Raw genomic sequence first — 25887 nt, forward strand, 5'->3', positions numbered from 1 at the left:
TTTTGAATTACAGCTGAGTAAGCACCCTGTAACACCCCCTTGTCCTTATTCTGGTACTCCACCTATCAGCAAAAAAGTATGTGCAAAAATACTCCATTTATACAATAAGATATTGGCTAAACAAGTGGAAAATACTTCTTATGAACTCTGAGATTAAATTTTTGGAAAAATATATTGTAGAATCCTCACTGTTTTAAAAGGAAAAAGTCCATTGCTGTGTTCTTGAATCTGAAAGGTGTTTTCATGGAAATTATTAAAAAAAACTTTCAGAAATTACTTTGAAAACTTATCTTTAGTACTGTCCTCAAAAATGCTGATCTTACACACAAGTCTTTTCAACTTCAATTATTCCTGACCCTACTTATATTTTATATTTTGAAATCATTTGCTAATTAAAAGCACTTAGAATTCTTTCTGAAGAAAAAAAAAAAATGATAGCACATCAGCATTATAGACAACTTCTGGATGAGAACTAAAGAATTCCCTAACTACTGAAGGCAAGCAATAAACACCGCAAGGAATTTGGACCATATGCCAAGATATGTAATATAATGACTTAGCAGCAATGATCACAGGTAACATCTCAGACTCCGTAATCACCCGTGTCTCTTCTGACTTAAACCTACTCCTCTGGTTTGCAAGGACCAATTAACAGTTTCTTCTTTAGGCCTACTGGTATTATGAACTGATTGTGCAGTTGTAATGCACACCTGGGACTGCTTGGCACCAAACGCTGGGTTTTGGCCCACATACCCTGACTGTGCTATAAGAAATACAGGCGTCCTGAAAAAGAATTTTCATTAACACAGTGCTGTGAAATCTTCACTTCTAGTGTAAAGAAGTCAATATATGTGGCATTATATCTTAAGAAAACAGATATAAGCCATGAGTGGTCATGACTGACAGATGACACACTCAAACTCCACTAGATAATCATTACTTACTTCTTTGCAAGAAGAGGTAAATTGGAGAACATGTTCTTTTCCCTCCCCCCCCACCCTCATGCTCATGAAAAGGGTACAACATCATAAAAGAAGTTACTTCTTCAAAACTGTAGCAGTCCAGCAAGAAGAAAGGATGAAGATGGTATTGTTATGCTGCCTAACTGCAGCAGCTTACTGTTAAAAAAAAAATGAAAGTTGCTTAAAGAGACAATCATAAGAAAGAAACAGGATTTTCATTCTCTACCTTCATATACAATGTCAAAAATGTTCTGAAACAACATCAATATAATTTTTTAACTATTTTAAATGCTTTGTTTAAAATAAGTAGACAAAATGAAGTGTTTCTTTGCACAGGACACTTCTCATTGCATGAAAGTTAAGACATTTCTTACCTTTCCCTGAGCTTTGCCTTAATTACAGTTTCCCTACCTAAGCTTCCAATTACACTGCAAAACAGAATTATTGCCCAGAAACCTGGGTTTGACCAAACAGTTTGGCAGAAGATTGATAACAGGAATCAAAAGACAAATGCCAGATTTCCATTCCCATCATCCTGTGCTCAATCAGAGACTGAATCAATCCTCAAGTTTAATTTACCAAAAACTAAGAACTGAGGAAAGTTGTGTTGGCTGGAGATCACCACAGCACTGAATCTCACCATCCTCACCTCCTTCTCACCTAAAAGTTCTCTGTGTTACAGGCAGGCTAAGAAGAGATGACACAAAGCCCCAGTGCCAATCATGTGTCACATTACATTGCTTCAGGATTTCCAACCTTATCTGCTCTGTAAAGGAGTTTTACCTCCATGCAGCAAATAAGCATGTCCAAAATAAGAATCAAAACTTATCTTTAGAATCATTTTAATGGAAATTATACTGCATACCATGGAAAGTACTGCTATAATGCAAGCTTGTGAGAAGAAAAAGAACAAAAGAAAAAAGCCAACACAAAACTGGAAGTTAAGATGTTAGCTTAGATTAACACCTCTTTTTTCCTGTTGGGCCAGAGTGTGGTATACAGCACACAAACTGAGCTGAGTTTGAAGACAGGATTAAGGGGGAAGGCAGTAGTTGGCATTGCAGTTTTGGTTATGTGCTTCACACAGATGTGAAACCACAGAAGACAATACTAAAGGCCCTTAAAACTATGTCACTGAAACCTCAAGTTAATTAAAAAAATTCTGTCTTCAAGGGCTGTAACAGATGAGAACAACTTTAAAGCTGGCATATGTTCTGTTTTATGACAAGGACAACTCCATTGTTTAAAATCCCACTAAGCTAGAAACTCTATGCATCAACTTAACTCCACCCAGAACACAGAATTATTTAATTCTGCAGTTTCAGAGGCTGTGTTACAGCTTGTAACATTCAGCTGTGGACTGCAAATTATATGTAGTGACTAAGGTAGAAAATAAATAGAGCAAATTAAGAAAAATGGTCCTTTACTAACGAAATTTTACATTTGCTTAGCCAAGTTTTCCTCCATGATTTTATTAAAAACCAAAAAGACTAAAGCCTAGTTTGCTGAAGACAGTATAAAGATTTCTTTTCCTGAAGATCTTCCAAGGGAAGTTTTACAACTTAGGAATTCTTTGAAAGTTCTGATGTTTTTTTGACTTTACCTGAATAACCACAGTAAACCACTGACTGAGAACCATGAAAATTATCCTTCCATGGTAAATATGAATTTGTATGGGCTATTAAAGAAGAAAGTGACTTAACAGATCAAAAGATTAAATTTCCTACATCTCTTTGTACCTCTCCCAACTATCAACCTGCCAGCAGACAGTACACAGTGTATACCACTGCAATCTATGCTTTAGGCTAATAGTCTGTTGGCATTCTGGATACTGGTTTGAATCTATCCAGCTTCTGCCTGGAAAATTCATCTACACTGTTTCCTGTCACAAGCAGGAGGAAAAAAAAATAGCTAAGCAATGAGATAGCTAGAGAGTACGGTGTCAGTCCTGATTACTGCCACAGTTCTCGAAATTTCCCAATTTTCAAAATCATGCAAAAATTTCTATATGCTTTTTTTAATCCAAAACCTCTTTATTCAAATACCAAACCAAATATTATCAACTGAACTGGTTTAATTTTCTTCTGAAATGCTGGCATAAAAACACTGGAAAACCACAGAAATGCAAAATTTTACTTACTTGAGAAAATGCAAATTAAAACCAAATAGATGATAACACAGTACAATGAGCTGTGCACCTGAAATTCAATATTTATAAAGCTAGTGGATCTGTGAAAACAGAGGATTAGAATCCTCTAACATGAATATGCTTTGAGGATAAAAACAAAGTGGAGATTAATTTCTTCTCCCTCTTCACAAGGATCTAGTATGTTTGCCTTCTGCATTCCAGAGCTTAGCATAGCTTTGCAGCTGTACAAATAATTTTTTTCTGTTCTCTTAACAAGCGTTCCAGATTTCTTATTTGTTCTGTATTATTATGCCAGGTAACAGCAGGGATAATGATGCTCCACCTTTGACCATGAAAGGAATAAAGTGTAATTCACTTACCTGGGAAAATAGGAAGGATGGCCAAGTGTAATTAAATGCAACCAATCAGGCCTAATTAAAGGAGATGAACCAAACTGAAGTGTACTCTTTTACCATCAAGTTTAGATGAACAGCTACACAAGAAACAAATAAGGCCTACTCCTGTGAGGTTTGTCAACCAGCATTTCATCTAACACGCTTCAATATGATATGAATTAAGAGGAAAATGACTGCTCTAAGGCCTCAGAGTCATAAGTCTGTAATACCATTTCAGCATATGATTATTAAAGCACATTTATGGAAGACAAAAGGACTAAATAATCACCTAAAATCCATTGCAAACTTATGCTTTATTTTTACTTAACTATGTCAACACATTGGAGTCAAAACTAAAAGCTCCACTGTAAGAAGTAAAATTATCTTTCCTGAGAAGTTCACTATTCAAATAGACAAGATGGAAAAAGCATGAGACAAAGGAAGATAATCTCTACTAGATAAGATGAAAATGAAGCACACTCCAAGATCACAGGGAAATAAATTAACTAAAAACTGAAACTAAATTTCTTAAACTACTCCTTCTTTGTGATGTTTTTACATTTCAGGTTTATTAGCCACATTAGGAGATAACAGCTCCCAGAAAACTGTCATAAAAATGGGATTTAAGTGAAAATACTCCATATTCCTACAGAATCACATCCAGGCAGCAATTCACTGAAGCCAGAGCTCAAAGCAAAGAACTCAAAGTCTATATTAACTAATGCCCTTCTCCCAGTATTTTACGTGTTACTTCTCCAGATCTACTTACTATCTGACACTCAAATGAACAGGAAAGGTAACTGAAGCTCAAAAAAAGAGTAATTAATCCCAGGATATATGTAAAGCTTCTTTAACAAAAGCATAAGCAACATACAAGACTCCTTTCTGTAAGAGTCTTTCTGTAAGAACCTCAGCATCCAAAAAGCACTGTATTAAGGTTTGCCAGTATCTTGTAGCTATAAAATTAAGCCCAGTAATGTAGTTTTTATATTCACTGCAGAGGGTTTTTCAGAATGGATGACACACTGCACGTCACTTCAGCAGGACATGCATTCTGGGTTTAAGTAATCTAGGTACAATTCAAAGATACGGAACAACCAAAAAAACAGCTCTTAAAGATATAGAAATTTATATCTTATAATTTTATGATATTAATTTTCATGAGACACTTGGTTTTTTGCCCTTTATTCACTGAAATGACCTTAAATTGTTAATCAAGACAAAGCGTAAAATGTTCTTTTCTCCAGTGGTCAGGAAATTCTACCTAATAGATACAGAAAGTTAGTCAGCATCACATAAAACAACTAATTTTTCCTCTCAGATTATTGCTGATAATTGCACTGCTCTAAACAGCAAGGGGTATAAAACTCTATTTCATACAAAGTGATTATCAATTGTTGTATCACTTGTTAACTAATAATAACTGAAAAAATTGACTTTTTTTCACAGCTTCTTAAAATTTAATAAAGAACAGCAACCTTTCTCCTATGACTTGAATGTCTATAATAAAGAACTTTTGCCAAGCTCTTTTTCTTTTGTTTTGCCATCTAACAGATACAGTTGGACATTTAGAGCCATAATCATTCAACCACATTGGAAAGTCCACAGTAAAAAGTTTCTGTATCATCACAGCCATGCTAGAAAACATGAAACAGAACAGTGTCAACACTCATGTTGCTTTTCTTGCAGTTCATTTCCAGAGTCTTTTCAAACAAACACATTGCTTTCTTGCAGGATTGTAATACCATGTATTAGGCAGAAGCTGGTAACATTTGGAACGATAGAGAACTTCTGCTTAATACAAATGCCAAAATGAATAAAGAAAAAAAAATGGGCATGTTCCTGGAAAAAGCTGTAAGGCTTTTCAACTTTTTAATTAAAAAAAATGCATACCAGAAAATGTTAATGAGCTGAAGGTCCCCTGAGTTCACTTTTACACATTCTGTGCTATTTTGATGCCCCTGATAAAGCAAACTGTTCTCACTCAGAACTGAAGACATATTTTTTTCAATGTCATAGCAAAATCTGAAATCTAGAAGTATCTTATTCATCGTGCTACTTTACTCACTTCCTTTAAGCCATTCAGAGTTATCTAACTGGAAGCAGAGAAGACAAAATGATCACAAGTCACAAAGTTAGAAAGAATTCAACAATACCTTTAACTTCTTCATAAATGCTATCATCTATCGGTTCACTGTTCGCTTGTCCAACATCATCATATTCCTCTTCCTCCTCCTCAGGAATAGCATTCGATCCCGTATCTACGTAACAGCAGTTTAAAAAGTTAACATTTAGTGGAAAGGAATGCCTAAGCAGAAATTTATGCAAAATGAAAGCAATTCTTCAATTACTTGCCCCTTCCAGTACATTCTGCTTATTTTTTTTTAACATCGTTCAAGGGGTAAGAAAGAGTTTATATGAAGGAGCTTGTACAAGGGAGAGCTTTCAAGCTAAATAGTATTCTGGGAGAAATGCAAAAATCTTGAAGAAAGAGAAAAGTCATATAAAAGCTGTAATACAATTGAAAATTAGGACTTGTTACTCAAAACTTGGACATGTGGGAATCCTACAGGTACTAACATGACAGATTTGTAAATGGACAGAACAACTGTCACTAAGCAGTATTGGCAATAAAGGCAACTGCTCTACTGGCTTACCTTGAATTACAAATTTGACTTGCTGTACCCATTCCTCTGCTTCTTTGGGAGTGGCAGCTGTAAACTATTAAATGCTTATTAATAACTACTAGCAGTAATGTCAAAAACACAACTACAATTTCATTAGCAATAAAAAAGAGGGAATGTAACATTCCCATCACTTCCTCAAGAAACCATTAGCAATTCTTTTCATGTCTTCTGGTACTTTTCTTGCAAGGATGCTTCTTATAATGTACAGCTAATTTTGACAAATTTACGTAATTGAAGGAGAGGATGATGGATTTGAAACTCTGATCAGCAGCTGGCAGCTGTGCAGAAAAAAGCTGCTTCTCTTCATCAATGTCAAAGCCAGAACTGATGAACAAAATTTGCCCTTGACAATTAGAAGACACCCATGAATTTCTTTAGACTGCTGGGTACAGTTTTCTTAAAAATGTTCTTGTCAGACTCCAACACACTACCTGACAGCTTAATTAACTGGCTTTCAACCGCAATCTAAGATATTTAAAACTTATTAAACTTACATTCCATATTGATGTCTGGCTGATAGATCTCTGAATTGCACAGCTGATATGTGCCTTTTTGTAGGTTTTCCTTGAAAAGCCATGACCAATACAAAATGTATTTAACACTGATACATATTTTAACTTTTTTTTTACTATTTAATTCATCCAAGAAATCACGCAGACACACCATACAATAGGTATTAAAATGCTAATATTGAAATGACCAATAGATAAAGATGATAGATTTCCTTGCTCTTGACCAAAAAGATAGTATTTGAACATGTACATACATATGTTTAATCAGATTTTTTTCCCTAATATATGAATATACAATATATCCGAGCAAAGGTTTCCTTTTTTCATTAAGATATCAGTGACAGTTGTTTCACTGAAATGTTAATTCAGTAACTGGAATTGTAACAGCTTTGTCAATTAAATTTCAAGTCAACATAAAAAAGTCCAACCTGATAAATGCGCTTATCTGGAGCAGAGATTTCAAAACAACAATCTTTCTTTGCATCCTTCCGAAGGCTATTATTCATTCTGATGGTGTAGCCCTCTAAGGCAAATTCACCTTTCTGTTGTTTGTCTGTTGGAGATAAAAAACAAAGTTAGAGCTTCATTTACAACAGTGAATGTAAGTGGCTCAGCAGGTTATCGTTTATTCAGATTTTGTTTTCTATTTCATGAATTTTACAAAGAACACGTAGGTTTTTAGCAAAATGATTAAGTGATGCTTCTGGAGATAAAGCTTTATTTTAAGGGAAGATGTACCCAAAAGTACATTTTTTCTGTAGGATGCCTAAGGAATTCCACAGGGGGATGTTTGCAGATGGTGGTCTTATTTAGTAAGAAGTGCGTGTTATGACACTTGTATCTAGGGAAAGCCAAGAACTGGAACTTGCAAGACACGTTTGCTATAAATCAGTGTCTCTTTCAGGTTCAGTAAACCAATGGGAAAACCTGTCTAGCTCAGAACTTGCTGAGCTTCCTCCTAAACTAACCACTTCACTCAAAAAATAAACTTCAAGCTTCTTTTTAAGCAATTGGAAAAGCTGCTTTCACATTCTCCCGCCCACTCCCAGATGTGCCTCCTTTCAGCATCGCAAAAATACAGAATGAATTTTGTTATAAATTCAGGTGTGTGCATCTGTGTTCATTCCAAAAGCATTTCTTTTAAACCAGCAAATGTTTAATTAGCTAATAAAAGTACTGAGCCCTACCACAGTTTATTAGGTATAGCCATGTGGTTGTTTTAAAGACAATTCTACTTTTCAAAGGTTCTGGTTTATAAAAGTATCACTTACAACAGATCTGACTTTAAATACACTGCACGTTGTGCAAGCGGCACCTGTGCACTCCTTTCGAGCCCTTCAAACCAAATTCTACATCAGATTTTATGTGCTCTAGCATATTTTGGTGAATATTAAAAACAAACCAAAAATGCAAAAGTAATTAAGTTTTGCAGTTTCTGCAGATCACAGTGCAGCATTCAAGTGAAGACTGGAATCGTATTTCACATTTTGCACAGGCAAACAAAGAACAAAGTGCAGTTGCATATCAAAAAAATGCCATTTAGTGTGGAGGTTTTTTTACACAGAAGAGAAAAGCATTAATTAACAATAAGCACCAGGCACAGCAGCAAAACTACTTTAAGCATTGCTGAATAGAACTTAGGTGCAAATTGAGCATCCATTGCTTATGCTTGTCAACAAAAGGAGAAACTTCTACAGTAGATAAAATAGGAAAACTATCATTTTCAACAAATTTTTGTCATATTTCTGGGAATTTAATAGGAAAGAAAATCTGTTTCTAGTCCTGAGAGGACAAAAATTGGCTAACAAAGCAATGTGAACATAAACGGACATAAGGGCAGTCACCAGTCAAATACTCTTTCTAGTAATCTTATATGCACATAGACACATATTCTCTGTCCTTACACCTTTTTATGAACTCTCACCTAGGGCAAGCAAATACCCAATAACACAATCATATGAGAAAATCTGGGGCACCATTTTTTTTCCATTTCCAGTCCCTTCCCCCACAGTAAGTTTTATTCTGTCTTAAATAAGTACTAATAATACAGTACTAGTATTTTATATTTGCTCAATCCTCCACCTCTATTTCAAACAGCACACACATGCAAAATTCATGAAATCACACCAAGGTAGATATTAGAAATAATAACTTGCAATAGGTTAACTAGGTTCCTTTTAATGAAATTCATTTCTGCCTAGGACTGTTATTGTTCCCTCCCTTGTGACCTCAGGGAGAAGATGAAGTGAAACACATTAATTTCTCACTCTCCCATGCTGGAGGTTTATCAAAACCCTAGAAGATAGGAGCACGCAGGCAGAATAAACAAATACCAGGTTCAAAAGGTAAAAACATTTTGTCAAGATAAAAATAAGGCAAGTATTCAAATTTACTCTCTTGGATTATTTCTGAGACTGCTTCTGTGTGACACGGATGATCCCTTTTATGGTAATACACTTTTACAGAGCTAATCTCAAATGATCTTTGCACTGGTACTCATTCTTTCAAAGAGCATTGCAGTTAAACCACAAAGATGCTGTACTTTGGAAGGGGATGGTGCATGACATCCATATCCCATTTGATTGTTTTTCTGTTTACACTGGTTTTGTCTTATCTCTCTGAACACACTATTTCAGTGCTAATGAAAATTACCTGTATGCACCATCAAATATTTATATGCATCCATCCTTTGCTATTTTAGTCTTTCAGTGACCATTATAGCAATAGACTAGACTTAGCATTGCTGCTTTTACTTCCAATTGTCTTAGCAGTAACCTCTGAATAACGTCCAGTGTAGTGCAAATAAGGAAATTCTAGAACAATGAGGTACTTCACAGTCCTGACTCAGAACCTGTTAAAGTTGAAAGACTCTGTATGAATTCACACTTCCTGTGGCAGCAAGCCAGAGGTAAGACCCAGTATGTCCTGAGAAATGGCTCCAGAAATACAGAATGGCAGAACACAGGTCAGCTATACCTCAGCTGCCTGCTCTGATGGTGACAAACAATGGAGGTCTATAAATGCCATTTGCTCTTGCAGAATACACCTTTTCAGTTAGGACTGGAGACCATGCCTTGATCACTACAGAGCAAACCATGACCCACAGTAGCTGCTTGGCCAGGCAGAGCAGTCAGGTGCAGGCTTGAAGGAAGAGCCATCCTGAGATCATGAGACTCAACAATCACCTCGACTTCACTGCTTGGCACAGCCTTGCAGCTAAACGGGTTGGGACAGACCTGGGCTTTTGGTTTCAAGATGCTTTGTGAAGTCAGGGCCACAGCAACTCCAGTGAACTTTCACATCACCAGTTAAATTGTTTATGTCAGAAATATTTTCTGGAGACTATGCTTTAGGGAGAATTAAACAGTTTCTGATATTTAAACGTTTTGAAGACTTAAAGGTTTTACTTGGAGACTTAAAATTAGATACTGATACTTTTATAGCCGGAGTCAACAGTAGCTTCAAGAAGCACATTTACATTACATATGTTTATTTTCATTTTGAACCCCCAAATCAGAACCAGAGTTTTGCTTAGGCCGAAATACAACAGCACATTTAGGAAGAACTAGGGAGATATATGCTGATGGAACACACTTCTCTGAAGAACGATAACATTTTTGCTGTTATTTTATCAAGAAAAAATTGTCATTTCAATTCAACAACAGGAAACCCTTAAAGAAAAGCATAAAACAGAAATGCAAAAAGTGTAATATCAGTCTTGTAAAAATAAAAAGATTGTGAACATCATCAAGCATAACTTGCTCCCCAATTAAGCCAAATCTCATTTCAGCATAAGCTGTCCTTTGCTCCCATCTGCTCATCCTCCTCTCTCCTCTGCTTCCCATGTCAGGCACAGAACAGAAGAATAAATCTGGGTCTGTGTAGATCATTTTGCAACAGGAATTTAAAATCATAAAAAGTATAACAGAGGGGAGAGTCAGGCACTAAGTATTGAAAAAAAAACCCACCAAAGTTAGCACACAGTAATTTACGAGAAATAAATATGGGGGGCTATATTTAACATAGAGAAAATTCAGATCTGAATAAAATTTGAAAGCCTTTAAACATTTCTCTCACATATAAACTTCATTCATCCTAAAAAGAGTTAAATGTTGTTAACAGAAACAGGGCCAATATTATATTGGGTAAAGAGTGTCTCAAGGGAGGCAGAGAAAAAGCGTTTTGAAGTAACCTTGCGTAACTAAGTCCATGGGAACATTTAAAACAAAGAAGGGTAAACCTTCAATGAGATCTTGAAATTACTGGGTTGTAAATTTGAGGCCTAAGGCGATGTGCTCATATTATTAGCACATGTAAAAAGAATTAGTGCATTCTGAAGAACAGAGAGGACTGGGATAGTAGAAAGGAAAGAAGTTACAGAGAAAGACATAAGGAACAAAGCCAAACAGAAAGATTTCAGAGTGTGATAAAGTATTTATAGATACTATTAGAATCTATAATTTAACTCTCTTCATCTTGAAATTAGGAGCCTGTAAGATTTTACAGTTTACATGGCTTCATGCTAAAGGTAGTTTCACATACTTTTCCATTTGCAGGATGTCTGCTATGAAAAAAATAACTCAGTGTTAGTATCTCCAAAATTGTAATTCCTTTTCCAGCTTTTGAACAAATGCACACACAGAAGTTTTTCCCTTGAAGACAGCAGATCTTTTTTTCTTCCTCTTTTTCCTTTAATTTAGTCCTCTGAGAAATTGAAATTGTAAAATAATTAAGAAATTGAGGAAGTGATTTAGGGCACTGAATTGTTTCTATTCTGTTTGCTTATACCCAGTAGTTATTCTTTAAATAACGCATTATTAACAACAAGTGTGAGTCTTGAGGTCTGAATTTAACAGTCTCACAGTAGAAGACTCAGCACACGTTACATAGATGCCTTTGATTGTCATCACCCTGCTACAACGAAGTCCTATTGAGCATGCACAATTCCCTTTTCTGCCCAAATAGAAGTAGCCCACCACTGGCCTGGTCATCACTATCTTATTACTCAGAGAAATCCAAAACTATCATGTCCACGTTAAAACTAAATAAATTGAAAAATAAAAAATAAAATCGGACTTTTAGAAAAGCCTCTGAATTATACTCCTCTTTAACATCATATTACTGGCGGGCAAGCAGATACCATTTTCAAGTTATAAAAATGAAAATAAATTTTTAGTGCCCATTAGCAGAGGAAAAATTACCATAATGTTATCAATTACTGTCTTGCTAAACATTTAGCTGATCTCTCCAGTTTGCTGAGACAGAAGGGCATATAACATTGTGGCCTAGTGAGAAAGAAGTAATGAAGCCATTAATTCAATCATTTATAAAGCAACAAATTAACTTTCCTTATTCACAGGCACTTTGAGGTCTTAAAGGTTATCCATACCATCTCGGTGTCTGAGGACACAGGAACAGCCAGAGATCATATAGAAAAATTATAGGGAACCAGGGTACTCAATTCAGGGTGCAACTGCATGGAAGAAAAGAAAAGAGAGGACTATAAAAGATTTATGGAAGGAAAGACTATGAAAAAGAGCACCAGGCAAGCTTCTCAAAATCCCACCCAGCTCTGACATTTGAACACAGTCCTCTGCAATATTGTGGGCCACGTGCTGGCAACTGATACCGCAGCACAGGCAGAAATACACATGTGCTTCCCACAACACCTATTTCTGATGTGATTAGCTCAAACCTTTAAGCCTTGTTTCTCCATCTACTCCATTTATCAGTGATCAAGGAAAAAATGCAGGTGATTCACTTAAAGCCGTCTATATCACTGGGATAAATTATATTGTTTCACTACCCAATCTTACACCAAATGGAGGAGAAAACGGAAGAGAAAACAGGGAAACAAGACATACACTGGCCTGCAGGCATCACAACTGTTGAAGAGATGCTTGGAGTTGTTTAGGTGAACACACACACAAACACACAGCCGTTTACTGTATTTCACAGGCTTTATCTTGCACTATATACTTCTGGACTAGGCCTTACTTTTTCATCATTCAGCTTAGAGTAAATGATTCTGAAACTCTTCCTTACATGTTTGTGAGCTTTATACACTTCCACACATCTTGCTTTCCCAATGCAAAAAGGCGAGAAGTTTAGTTAGAAGAATTAAAACTGGTTTGGAAACAATAAATCTATACAAATAAGAAAAAAACATCCTATAGCCTCACGTTTACCACTCAGTTACATTTCCACTGGTACTTAAGCGTGAAAATCAAACTTTGATCAACAAAAGACACATCACTGCAGACACAAAACAGCCTTCACAGTTTATTCACCTATGGTCTGGTTTTAAAAACAGACACAATTCAAAACAAGCCAAGATGGATGCAGAAATCCCTGCTGCCTCTCAGCATTACATCCCCCAACACAAAGTCACTAGCAGCCCATCACCCATTTAAAGTGATGCAGGCAGCAGGACTGAGTACATGTGGAATCCTCATCACTTTGAAACCAGGTTCACAATTTGCACAAAGCCACCAAACACACTTCAGTGCTGTTCTACAGTGAGTAAGAACACACTCTGAAGTTCTACATGGCCCAAGTTACCTGGTACAGCTTTAAGAGTCACAGTAAAAGAAGGAGGCCCCCAGCACAACAGTGTACTACAGCAGGTACCACTGCTGGCCACAACAGTGGGAGTGAAAACAGTTGCAGTGAGTAAATGCCAGGTTTGCCTCATCGCACACCTCATCCATGCTGACACTCTGCAGCTGAACAGCATGATGAACTGCAGCACGTACCCTCACAACCATTAAGGTGACAGCTCACTTTTAACAGCATACTAGCCTGCCACGGCTGGTGTGCAGTTTCTGCTCAACGACAGTGAGTTGCTTCTGCACTGCAACAGGCACTTTTATATACGATCACAGGCCTGAAGACAGTACCTCTGACCAGTCCAGAAAAACCTTTTTTTGTTCAAAGGATATTATTTTTATCCTTTGTTCAAGTTCAAGAGTGACTTAGTCATCCCATATTACAATATTAAGTCACTACACCACGCTTAACTAGTTTTTCTGCACTACAAGTACCAATCCAATGGAGGCAGGGCAGAAATTCGTGATTTGTTTGCTTCCTCCATGAATTACATGAATTACTGTTTGGAGTCCAGCCATGCCATGCTCCTTACAGCTACATGGAAGGAGGTTGTAATGAGGTGGGGGTGAGTCTCTTATTCCAAGTAGCAAGTGATAGTGCAAGAAGAAATAGCCTCAGGTTGCACTAGAGAGGGTTTATATTGGGTATTAGGCAATTTTTTTTCACTGGAAGAGCTGTCATGTATTGGAACAGGCTGTGCAGGGAAGTGGTGGAGCCACCATCCCTGGAGGTATTTACTACCCATGTAAATGTGGCACTTGGGACTGGGTTTAATGGTGGGCCTGGCAGTGCTGTGTTAATGGCTGGACTCGATGATCTTAGAGGTCTTTTCCGACCTAAATGATTCTGTGATTCCATACAGTTCCAATGGACCATGTGGCCCTCCCACATCATTAGGTTATGGATAGGAGGACCTTCCCCAAACAATCTGCAGCCTACAAAAGCTCTAAATGCATTATCCAAAAGAACCCTCTCTACAGATCCATAGATGAAAGAGATCCTACAAAATATCACAGTCAATTCCTCATATGACACCAATCTTCTGAGTGCAAGGGAATGTATTTCCATGCATCTCAACTTTCAATACAGGTATTAAAAATTGCAACACAGACTTGATAATCAGGTTGTTGCAAAAGAAGAAAAACAAAAAAAGGACAAAGACCAGGTGGGCAACATGCCTGCCTTAATACAAAGACCATATGCTAGAAAGCATAAATAACCATTAGCACAGCCACAAGGAAAAGAACAGTAAAAAAAAAAATCAAGCTTTTTTTCCTAAAAAAAAAAAGACAAAAATATAAAGATTTTTAGATCATGAACAATCTTTATGAACTAGCAATATCTTCTGAAAAAAATTGCTATTTTTAAGTTGCTAGGCAATGTATAACTAAATATATATCTAGACAGCAACTAAATATATATCTAGACAGCACGTGGTCATTTTCCAGAGAAATAAATCAATCAGTACTGACAAATCCAAATGAGTATCATGCCACATCTCCTCAAAATTTTTGAACAAAGATTTTTCATGTTTGTGAAGACTGATCACCCTGTAAATCCCAAGAAAATAGTATAGAAGAAAAGGCAACACTTAGTAGACATGCTAGCAAAACTGAAAAGAGGACATGATGGGAAACTAGCAAAATGAAAACTGGACTTACAATTAGATTCTTTATTTCTTGTGGTTTTAAAGAGAGGACAAACTTAAATGAGTCAGTATACCAAGGAATGAAACAAACTGCAGCAAATTATCTTAGTCTTTGAATAAAAAAAGCCAACATAATAACTACCTGCAGTAATCTCAAAAATATAAAGACAAACAAAAATAATTTTAAAAAAACTTCAACGGACAGTTTGCCCTGGAATTTTTTTTTGGGGGGTGGGGGGGTGTTGGAGGGGGAAGACATTATTGTATTTTAAATTTTACTCAGATATAATTATGTATCATTTTGTTTACCCTTAAATACCAAATGCACATAGCACAGAATTTAAATACGTTTTATTTGACTGTCAAGTTCAAAAATTCAAAGTAATACTACATTTATGCCAGATTCTTTCCAAACTGGCCATTTAAATTTAAAAGTCACCTTCAGAAGTTTGCTTTCGTTTCCATTGCTGACTTCAGGTAAATACATTACTTAATTTCTAGCTTTTCCAGGGCACTAACTATTTTAAAAGAAACAAAGAACTCCACTATGCAGCTTTTAGATTAATATTTTCCTGGATAGAAAGAATCTCTAAGGAACTCAGAAGGTATAATTACTAGAGGATGTTTTCAAATTAGCATCCATTTGGAGAGAAAGAACATTTTCTATCTAGTAAAACAGTTGAGTACCAGCATACTATCAAACTGAACAGCCAGTTGTTATTAGCAAACAAAGTAGCTTTAAAAGAAACTTTTTTTTTTCCTCAGTTTCCCTGCCTTAAATAACACTGGCCGGTTCTGACGAATATTTACACATTTTAAAAATTCACAGCACTGTCTAAGAATTTTTTAAAAGGAAAAGAACTTTTAAAAGAAAGTTTCATTCCATTTCTTAAAATTACCTTTGATTCACAGTTTCCAATTCCAATAAATCTTTCATATCCTTTTGTGCATTAAAACATCATTGCTTTCATAATTGTTATAAGTACCTTTGTCGCTTCCATAGTAATAGAAGACCGTCTTGCTGATAGCACACCAACGTTTCTGCCACTCAAAGCCAAGAAAACTGTGATCTGAAATTAATACAACATGTGTTATGTCAGTTTATGCCATTATTGAACAAAAATGTGTTACTTGTTTTCAAGGGTGAGGTAAGAGGGAGGAGGAGCTCAGAAAAGACACTAAGGAAAGGAAACTAAGGAAATGTATGGCACTGAGAAGAAAATTAGAAATAAAAATTGGTGAGAAGAAAACAAATAAGAATTTGAAATCACATAAAGAGGGAAGTCATGTGTAACATTAAATATAAGGAAATAATGAACAACTTCCTAAATATTTCCTAGAGTTATCGCAGCATTAAGTGGGTATTAAAGTGACAATATAAGATTTATTGAATCAAGGTAAATATTGACTGAACCAAAGCTGAGATCAATATTTGCCCCCTTGAAGGAAAATAAATCTTGATGCTCACTGAAACATGAAGTCAACATATGGTACTTGTACATACGTTCCAAATGTTTTCTTCAAAAATATCTGGAAGTCTCTGAATTACAGCTGACTGGACTTTCACAGCATGGTTTTGTTAGTAAATAAATAGGATTTTCTTGCAATACTACTCTAGAAGCAATTATGTGCTATGCTTCTTTTGCATAATAATGCTTCAACATTTCAGCTTCTTCTCATTTTTTTATTCATCACTCCTGTATAAAGTTGTTCATGTGTATAACATCAAATAGAGACATATAGACTTCCCAGACACTAAACATGCACTAGCTTTCACAAAGATAGCTAGACCTACCTTTTCTACGTTTTTCCAGGTATCCAGCCTTCAGAACAAACTGAAGATCCTGAGCTGCAACAGGAGGAAACTGATTCCCTGAAAGAAAAACAAATTCTGTAAAGCACTGTTTTTCAAGAAAACTGCCATAGAAGCATTAATAAAATTATGGATTTCACACTCTCAATATGCAAGAACTACAGAAAAAAAATTCTAGTAACTATTTTGCCAGATTATTTTAAGCAAATGAAATATCTACCTATCAATGTCAGAGCTGTTGCTGTTGTCCTCACCACCTGAGTAAGGACAAATATAGCTGCATAACAGGCCTTGCAAGTCTCAGAAGGAAAAGTATGTAATTAAACAAAATACAGCAACTGTTTCAAACATAGTCTGTAAAGCAAGTTGGATAATGAAAGTGCTATGTTTTCAAGTGTACAAATAAGCGAATCACAATCAAGAATTTCAACTGAACACACTTAAATCAGAAATGTGGTTTTCGATAACAGCTTCACACCAAAATACCTTGAAACAGCATACAAGGGGAAGACCCTCTATTACACATCTACAAAAAAAGAAACCAGATGAAGAGACAATAAAAGGTGCTGCCTGTTGCTGACATATTTTGCCTAATTTGCAATATATGACACAAAACTACTGCCTGTAGGATCTGTAAGGTGATAATGGATAAACAAAAGACATTGTACAGAGATCTACAAAACTGTTGACCTACAGACACTGATTTTAGACACCATGTACAATATGTCTGCATCGGCAAAACGGTGAGTACAGCTCACTGTATTTTTTCCTTTTTCTCAACTGCTAATTCACAGACGTGTAAGACTGACCAGCTGACCCTGCCTCATCTTAAAATATGACTTTAAATGTTAAAAATTGTGTCTTCCATCTTCCAGTAACTCCTAAAAAACAGAATGATGATTTAAACCGAACTCCTAGTATTAAGAACAATAATATGTTAGATGTGTATAATATTTAATATTAAAATAAATATCATATTTCTTACCCCAAGCAAAAAAGCAGAACAAAAGGTACTCCTGTGCTGCTGGGTTCTTTAAGTGCATGTAAGCAACACAGCGAAGTTCCTACTACTTATTATCATCAAATATTCATAAGAGTCACTGTAGGTAGGTGGCAAGTTTACAAGGCAGCCATTTTTCATCAGAATATATGTAATCTCATTATGTTCTATCAATATAATATACAGAAAAGTACTGATATTAGCAGACAAATTCTGTGCTAAAAACACCATTTTAAATTATGTAGTTTGAGCGAAAGATCGATGGTCTGACCTTGAACCAAGCACTGTCTCTGAAAGATGATGTCAATTTCCTGGGGTTTTAGGTTGCTCCTTAAAATAGATTTTTTTTTAATTCAGTGTTCACAAATGAGCTGGTTTATGGTAGTCTTATTTAAATACAGTTATGAAAGGAAAAGACAAGAAAGAGAGGGAACATGCATAGAATGCTGATTTTTAAAGTATGAAAATACTCAAAATGAGAAGACATTCTTTAAATATTACAACTGGCTTTTTAGACTGCAAAATATTTTGTTTGATGCCAAAAGACAGTAGACAAAATTTTACTTTCTTTGATATTTCCACTTCATTTTTTTAATTAATATTACTTTTTAAAGATTAGGAGTACACTAATTTCTATTTTAGCTTTTATGGAATTCTAACTATTGTGTTAAAAATACAAAAGCAGAATCAACGTGCATTTTAAAGTGATACAGCTGTCCTCCCTTTGCTTGGTAATATGCAATCAGAGCCCAACATTAAATGGTAATTAAATAGAAAGACACTTGATAGCTGGTATGCGATATGTTTAACAGTTACTTTTAAAAGTGAAGTAATGATGGTATTATGAGTGGGGGAGGTGAAGAGTTTTTACAAATATTTTTACAAATATGGATCGTGTGCTGCTTTATATTGGTCATTGGGAGGCATCAGTGTGCAACACTTACAACTCTACCTCATCCAGTAGGGCTCATCTTAGAACAGTGCAACCCCACAGATGAGGAAGACATAAAACCTAAGTTAACAAACAAAAGCAACTCACTCTTAAATTTTACAATTTAAGAATTTCAACTGCCATTTAGATCTAACTTCACCCAATATTGTTTGTATCAGTTTGAGTTTTGACGAGGAAACTTGGCCAGTGATCATTTAGTGAGCAGTCAAATCAAATGGGACAACACAGTCCCAGAGAAGCACATACTTTGGGAACTCCCTAGTGTTGTTATTCTGTCATCTGAACTGACTACTTCATGGAATCAAAATTCCACTCTCAATTTTGCTACTTCTGCTGAGACAAGTCAGGATAAATTTGGTGATGGTATTTTCTGTGACTACATTTATTCTGAGCAGGGCACTGAAAGCTTTTCCTTGAAAAGGAAAAGAACATGCATGGAAAAAGTGTTTCACTGTCTGCTGCCACTGCAGAAAGAAGTCCTCCTCCCACCCTTAACCTGTAGAGAAGCCATTTCTTTTTCTATTCCTCAAAGCAACTGAGGCAGTAACTCCAAAAAACAAACTGCAGCTGGTCAGCACCACTGCCACTCACAATCTGTAAGTAGCTGAAGCAGAAACAGATCATATGCATGTTATTATCCTTCTGTCAGAGAAGCCTGGGAACCAAAAAATATGATGGAACTTTAGTCGAAGGGCAGTAGAAACAGACCTAGTTGTAATATCCCACGACACATACAGCTGTACAAAAAAGAAAAAGCATAAATCTGGTTAAATTCCTTCTTTCATTGCCCTGTACCGTCAGAAGGAAGGGGAGGGAGAATAAGTAGTACGAAAAGCATAAAGGAAAGAGAAAGAACCACCTCCTCCCAGATTCTCATGAACCACAGGTGTTGTGCATATGTGGCAGGAAGAAGGCACAAACATGGATGTACCATTGTCCCAGTACTACAACAAAAACAACACGGGGAAGAAAGAGGAGTCGGTCACATTTTCCTTACAGTTACTGCAGGGATTCTGCATGGAAAACTTCTAAGTTGTATTATCTATCTTTCTTCCTTTTTTTTTTTCATTTCCTTACTATCTTGTCCACATCTCAAACAGGATTTAGAGTGAACTGCAACGGCTAGATGTGGGAACTCCCAGCAGAAAGTGTGGAATTTACATAGTAAGTTGGTTTTTGCAGTTGCTTTCAATCAGACTATTGCTTCCCCATTAATTTGAAATACATCAGGCTTGGCACAATCTCATAAAAAAGTATCACTAAAGCAGCATTACAGTATATTTACTATACTTTGTTACAGCAAAGCAGCATTTGCTTACATTACACCAGCAGCTGAGATCAGAAGTTCATTAGTTGACTGCAACACGAGACTTTGAATAAGACAGCTCTGTGTATAAAGACTCTAAGACAGAGGAATCCTGCCAAGAAAGAAGGCATTACTATGTATTTTAAGTAAAGAACCATAAAGCAAATTAAGCCACATGCTTCAAATCACATACTCCTTTAGAGTTCAGAATTTCCCATGTTATACTCCCACGCACGCCCCAGGATGTCCTCACAACAAGGAGAATTTTTTCCTTCCCTCATGGATGCAGGTGAAATGGCCTTAATTCCAGTTATCTGTAATTTCACTGGAGATTGCCCACTGTAAGAAATTAAATGTGGAGATGCAAGAAGGTTGCATCCTGCAGATAGCACCTACTGGTGCTACCTTTCTTGGGTGTCTCAACATCTGTTCATGAGAAACTTATGGTCAAGTCCATTACAAGATGAGAGCAAAACTTCTCTCTCAAAATGAGACCACCAGAGATCACCACGCCTTCCTAGCACTTTAAGGTCTGTTTCCAGATACGATTAAATGATTTAGAACTAAAGATGTTAAAAAGATTGTAGTCTTCCCTGGTTTCTCCTTTGGTACACTAGTTTTTTAAGCCAATTTTAAATGCCCAAGAGAAAAGTGGCATTGTGAGTAGGAAATGCTCTGCAGGTTGCAGCTGTGTGGGTTTATATGTAGAGAAAGGCACAATGATTGCTTCTGTTCACTCTTCCAGACCTAATTTCTGCTGTGTCATTCTCCTGACAGTGGTGGGCAACCACAGAGTTGAGGATATAAAAAGGTCTCATTTCCACTCCAGAGTTTCTGCCTTACAAATAATGTCTTGAACCTTATTCTTTTGATGTGAAGACTAGTTCAAAACTATTCAATATTTAGGGAGATAATAATCTTGCATACCCAATACGTGGTATAAAATAAGGGAGGTCCATCTGCTTAAACTTACAGGTTTTCCTTCATTCTTCACCACCCACTCACAAAAGAATCTCCCACAATAATTTCTCTTCCTAGCTCTTCCCTACTGGTGGGAATTACTCCAATGTTCTCCAAAATAAAATCTGCAAGCTATGCCCCACATGCATATTTTCAGACTGATGTGTACAAAAGCCATCAAAGACCAGATCAAAATATTTATGAGGCCTAAACCTTCATCTTAGAGAAGAGTAAATTATATGTATAATGCACTGGGCTCTTCCTCTGGGTTCTAGGCACTCTTGTGCCAAGTGAGCAGCTGGCAGTTATTATACTACTATTGCTGCCAGGCTGAAAATTCCTCCAGTGAAAAGAAAGTGAAATGCTCTCACTCAAGCAGAAAGCCAGCTTTACCAGTCATGCTTTGACTTCAGAAAAACATTAATGCTATTAACATAGGTGTATTAATGTATAGGTTCCACTGAACAACTCCCACAAACACAGAATATCTTGTGATTTTTAAAAAGATCACAAAACCACAGCTTATGGCACTACTATAATTTCTGCAACTTGGTAATCAAACAGGCAAAAGCCTGAATGATTTAATTTTTCACCTTACTGCAACAGTGAATTTGGTCCATTACATAAAAACAAGTTTCATCAGTGTCACTTCACAGCATGAAATTCAATCTTTGTGCCTGGAATTTTGATTTTTGGAGGACCTAAAGACATAAAAATTTCATCCTGTACACAAAATAAATAAAACAAAACCAGACTGTATTATTCTGCACTGCTTAACAATAGAATTGGTTTTTTTACTTCTGCAATGTGGGCTAAGGGATACATAAAGCAAGAAATAATCAGAGGTCAATGCATTCTAAAGAGGTGCTTAGCATGCTTATGGGAAGTTAAACAGGCGAAGTGGAGATAAGTGTAATTCAGTAACAGCTAAGTGGTTGATTACAGTTTGCTTTCTTAGTAGAGGACCAGAGATTTAACCATAATAATTGTAAAGCCATCTTGCTCAAATTCACTGCTCTTCATTCCTTGTAAAAGAAAACTGAGAGGAAAAAATACATTAGTTTGATTATATGGAGAAAACAGTGATCGCTATTTCTTTATGCTCTTCTAATAAAAAAAATACAATCATAATTATTGAGACAATTATTAAAAATTCTTTTTCCAGATTCCTTTTTTTTTTTTTTTCACTGAAGACCCTTAGTGTCACCTGAGAACTTACTGAGGGCGCACTTGATGCCCTCATCCAAATCATTGATAAAGACACTAGACAGAACTGGTCCCAGTACCAACACAACTGGATGTAACTCTATTCGCCTCCACTCTCTGAGCCCAGCCAGCCAGCATTTTACCCAGTGAAGAGTTCACTGGTGCCCGCCATAGGCTGCCGGTTGCTCCAGAATGTGCCGGAGACAGTAACAAAGGTTTTACTGAAGTCTAAGGAGAAAACATTCACAGCCTTTCCCTCATTCCCTAGGTGGGTACCTGGTCATAAATGGAGATCAGGTTGGTCAAGCAGGACCTGCCTTTCCCAGACCCTGCTGGCTGGGCCTGATCCCTGGCTGTTCTGTATGTGCAGCATGATGGCACTCAAGATGATCTGTTCCATAACTTTCCTCGGCACTGAGGTCAGGCTGACAGGCCTGTAGTTCTCTGGATCCTCCTTCCAGCCCTTCTTGTGAACCTGTGTCACACTGGCCAACCTTCAGTCACCTGGGACCTCCCCAGTGAGCCGGGACTGATGAAAAATGATGGCGTGACTAGGTGAGCTATTCTGCCAGCTCTCTCAGTACCCTTGGATGAATTCATCAAGTCCCATAGACTTGTGAATGTCTAAGTGGCACAGCAAGTCACTAACTACTTCCTCCTGGACTTCAGGGATCTCTTCTGCTCCCTGTCCCTGTCTACCAGCTCAGAGGGCTGGTTGGTCGGAGGATATTTGGCCTTTCTGTTGAAGACTGAGGCAAAGAAGGCATAAAGTACCTCAGTCTTTTCCTCATCCTTGATAATATTCCCCCTCTGAACCTAATAAAGGATGGGCATTCTCCTTGGCCCTCTTTTTGTTGTTAACATATTTATAAAAACACTTTTTATTATCTTTTACAGTAGTAGACAAATTAAGCTCTTCCCTTTCTAATTTTCTCTCTACATGACTTAACAACATACTCGTACTCTTCCTGAGTTGCCTGCCTCTTCTTTCAAAAGCCATAAAGCCATAAATTCTTTTTTCCCCAGAGTTCCAGCAAAAGCTCCCTGTTCAGCCAGGCTGGTCTTCTTCCCCACCAGCTCATCTTTTGGCACAAAGGGACAGCCTGCTCCTACAGGAAATGCAGAAAATAAGTTGTTTTGTCCTCTAGCACAGGGCTTTTATGCTATGTCTCAGGCTGCAATTCAAAATTGGCAGAGATAGTCTAAAAATATTTGTGTTAAAGTTGAGCAAAGAAAGAGCAATGTTTTTAGCAACACAAAAAAGTAATTTTATCTTCTTTTACTCCCTCCTACCCCCCTTCTCACACACTTCTTCCAAAATTCTTCATATCTCTCTGTTTCATTTTGATCTGGAAATACAGCATTTACCCATTTTTAGTAGCTACTACAGAAGGATTCAATTATCTTTGAATCTGTGCATAGCAATACACTGGAGTCACATCTGTTGCACAAGCACTGTGAATCTAGGCTAAAGAGGAGGTGGTTTATTTTCATATGCATATCCTCTCCCTAAATTTATTTTTTCTTTTTATTAAAGAGAAGATTAATGTATACTGCATTTGAAAAAAAAGATCCCATTTCTTAGAGGCTTCTAATTAAAGAAAAGTTATCAGTAGGAAGATCTCATCAGTTTCATTAGCTGTCTTGAACACTTTCACAAAGACTACTTCTGCATTTTGCAAGTGCAGAAGCCTGGTAGCTCTGAATTAGTTTACCATGCAAGAATCAAAAGATAAATGTTAAAGAGAACACATTTCATTCCTGGAATAAATATAATGAACATGTTTTGCTCTTGAAAGATTGGTTCACAAAAAGTCAGCATTTTGGTTTTCAAAGTGTTTATTCCAAAGGCTGTCTAGCCTATGAAGTTCTGTTCTGGAGCCATCCCTAACATATCCCATTGTGGTCTCTAAGAGTTTACAATAATTTTCACAGAATAACTTGCCTTCATATATCCCTCTAAGAAGAACCAGCAGTGTATTTTAATAAAGAATACTTAAAGCACTGCCATCTGTTTCTAGTTTTAATTCTTTCTAATTTGGGATATGAAGTTTGGGCTACAAACGTTAATACCACACCCTCAGAGGCTTAAACACTGAGTATTTCTTATGCACTCGTCCCGTAGAAGGACAGTGGTACAAACTCTTCTCTTCCCTTCCTTCCTGTAAGCAGAGGAGAAGGCAGTGGGCCAGGCAGCCTAAAAAACACTGCAATTGATTTTTCACAAAAACTAAATCTAGTTATTTGAAGCAATTAGTATTAGAACTCTTTTAGTCATTTCTATTTAGCCCCTAAACTGTGTGTTTAGTTATTTTATATTTTACAAACCTTCCATTCATGGCTTTTCAATCCACATATGTTTTCTGAGTGAAGTTTCTGTAGTAGTTGTAGCATTTCATTTGACAAAAAGATATCCTTTTTTTCATTTAACAAATTACAGGAGTCAGCCAGTTTGACTCCATTCATTAGGCTCCACAGCCAAATGGAATTATACTGGATCACATACTCTTCATCCAAACTTAACTCTGAATTTGTAAGCTAATATTGTCCTGGATTTGCACACTTTTGATGATTTTTGAATTGCTTCTAAAACACCCACTTTTTGCATAGCATCTAAATGTACAGAGGAGTTCATGACTTTCACTCCTTCATCCAGATTTAACTTTCACACAGGCATTTATTAAAATTTCACAAATTACACCCATGGTACATGGGGGGGAGGGCGTGTGGGTGGGGTGTGTGTGAATTTTAAAAAGTGATGTTTTCTAATGCTGTAAGCAGGCATTACCCTACAGAGTTAGAAAAGGGGCCACTGAACACTTCACCAAAGCAGCCTTCCCGGTTTTGCTGTTTCTCAAAGATTCTGAGGCAAGAAAGAAAGATACAGCAGCAAAGAAAAGGTCTCTTGTGCAAGGTCTCCCACTCACATCACTGTAATGCAAGGCATACAAAAATGTTGTAAGGCGTGCAGAAGTTTTGTTTAAAGAATCACAAAGGTTTACTCAATCATTTCAGCACAAGACAGGTTTCAGTCATCCAGAGGCCTGAATTACAGCTACCAGAAAAGTGCATCAGTGGTAGAGACTGGCAATACAAATCTGCCAGTGCAACAGCTTCAAACTTCATTATGAGAAATAAAGTAGGCAGGAAAACACAGAGATAAAAACAATGCCCTTGCTTTGCAGACAGAACCAAGTCAAAACAGACCATCATGGATCAATTAGAGGCACTGGGAATTCTCATGAAATTATGCAGGCCCGCTGAAATTTCCCAGCGTTGTCTCACAGACAAGCACACACATCCAATTTTGATTAGAAACCCTAAGTAAAGACTCAGAATATCTATATGACAGCTTGAACCACAGAAGGTGCTGTTAGCTAATCAGAGAAAATTAAAAGGCCAGGAATAAAGAGTCTACAGCTGGAGTATGACCAGCATGATGTCAAAATTGCACATGGATAGCATCTTTAACCATATCATGATTCCTCTATTCCCAGATGGCTAACAGGAAATAAGTCCCACAGGCTTATCAAACAAGTTAAAAGCTATCATTTAATACCTCCAGGTGAAAATTTTCAGCTTAACATCTAAAACACCTGGGAGAGGTAATACTACAATTGTTCTCTGCAATTTACAACTATTTTTAAATAGCCACCTACACATAAGAATCCCTTGGAAATACCCACGTATCACAGTACCTTAAGAAAAA

At 36.7% G+C, this 25887-nt stretch overlaps 1 protein-coding gene across 1 annotated transcript in view; it reads right to left on the reverse strand.

The window, feature by feature from the left end:
- The window catches only part of SKAP2 (src kinase associated phosphoprotein 2), a 118277-nt gene that overhangs the window by 31570 nt on the left and 60820 nt on the right, over nucleotides 1–25887 (reverse strand). The window contains exons 5-9 of the mRNA XM_038124620.1: nucleotides 16737–16814; nucleotides 15928–16011; nucleotides 7113–7237; nucleotides 6143–6206; nucleotides 5642–5746 (exon numbers count right to left, since the gene is read on the reverse strand). Of these exons, the coding sequence (XP_037980548.1) occupies nucleotides 5642–5746; nucleotides 6143–6206; nucleotides 7113–7237; nucleotides 15928–16011; nucleotides 16737–16814 (456 nt within the window). The remainder of the gene's footprint in view (nucleotides 1–5641; nucleotides 5747–6142; nucleotides 6207–7112; nucleotides 7238–15927; nucleotides 16012–16736; nucleotides 16815–25887) is intronic.

Source organism: Motacilla alba, chromosome 2 (genome assembly GCF_015832195.1).
Source record: "Motacilla alba alba isolate MOTALB_02 chromosome 2, Motacilla_alba_V1.0_pri, whole genome shotgun sequence".
Taxonomy (NCBI): domain Eukaryota; kingdom Metazoa; phylum Chordata; class Aves; order Passeriformes; family Motacillidae; genus Motacilla; species Motacilla alba.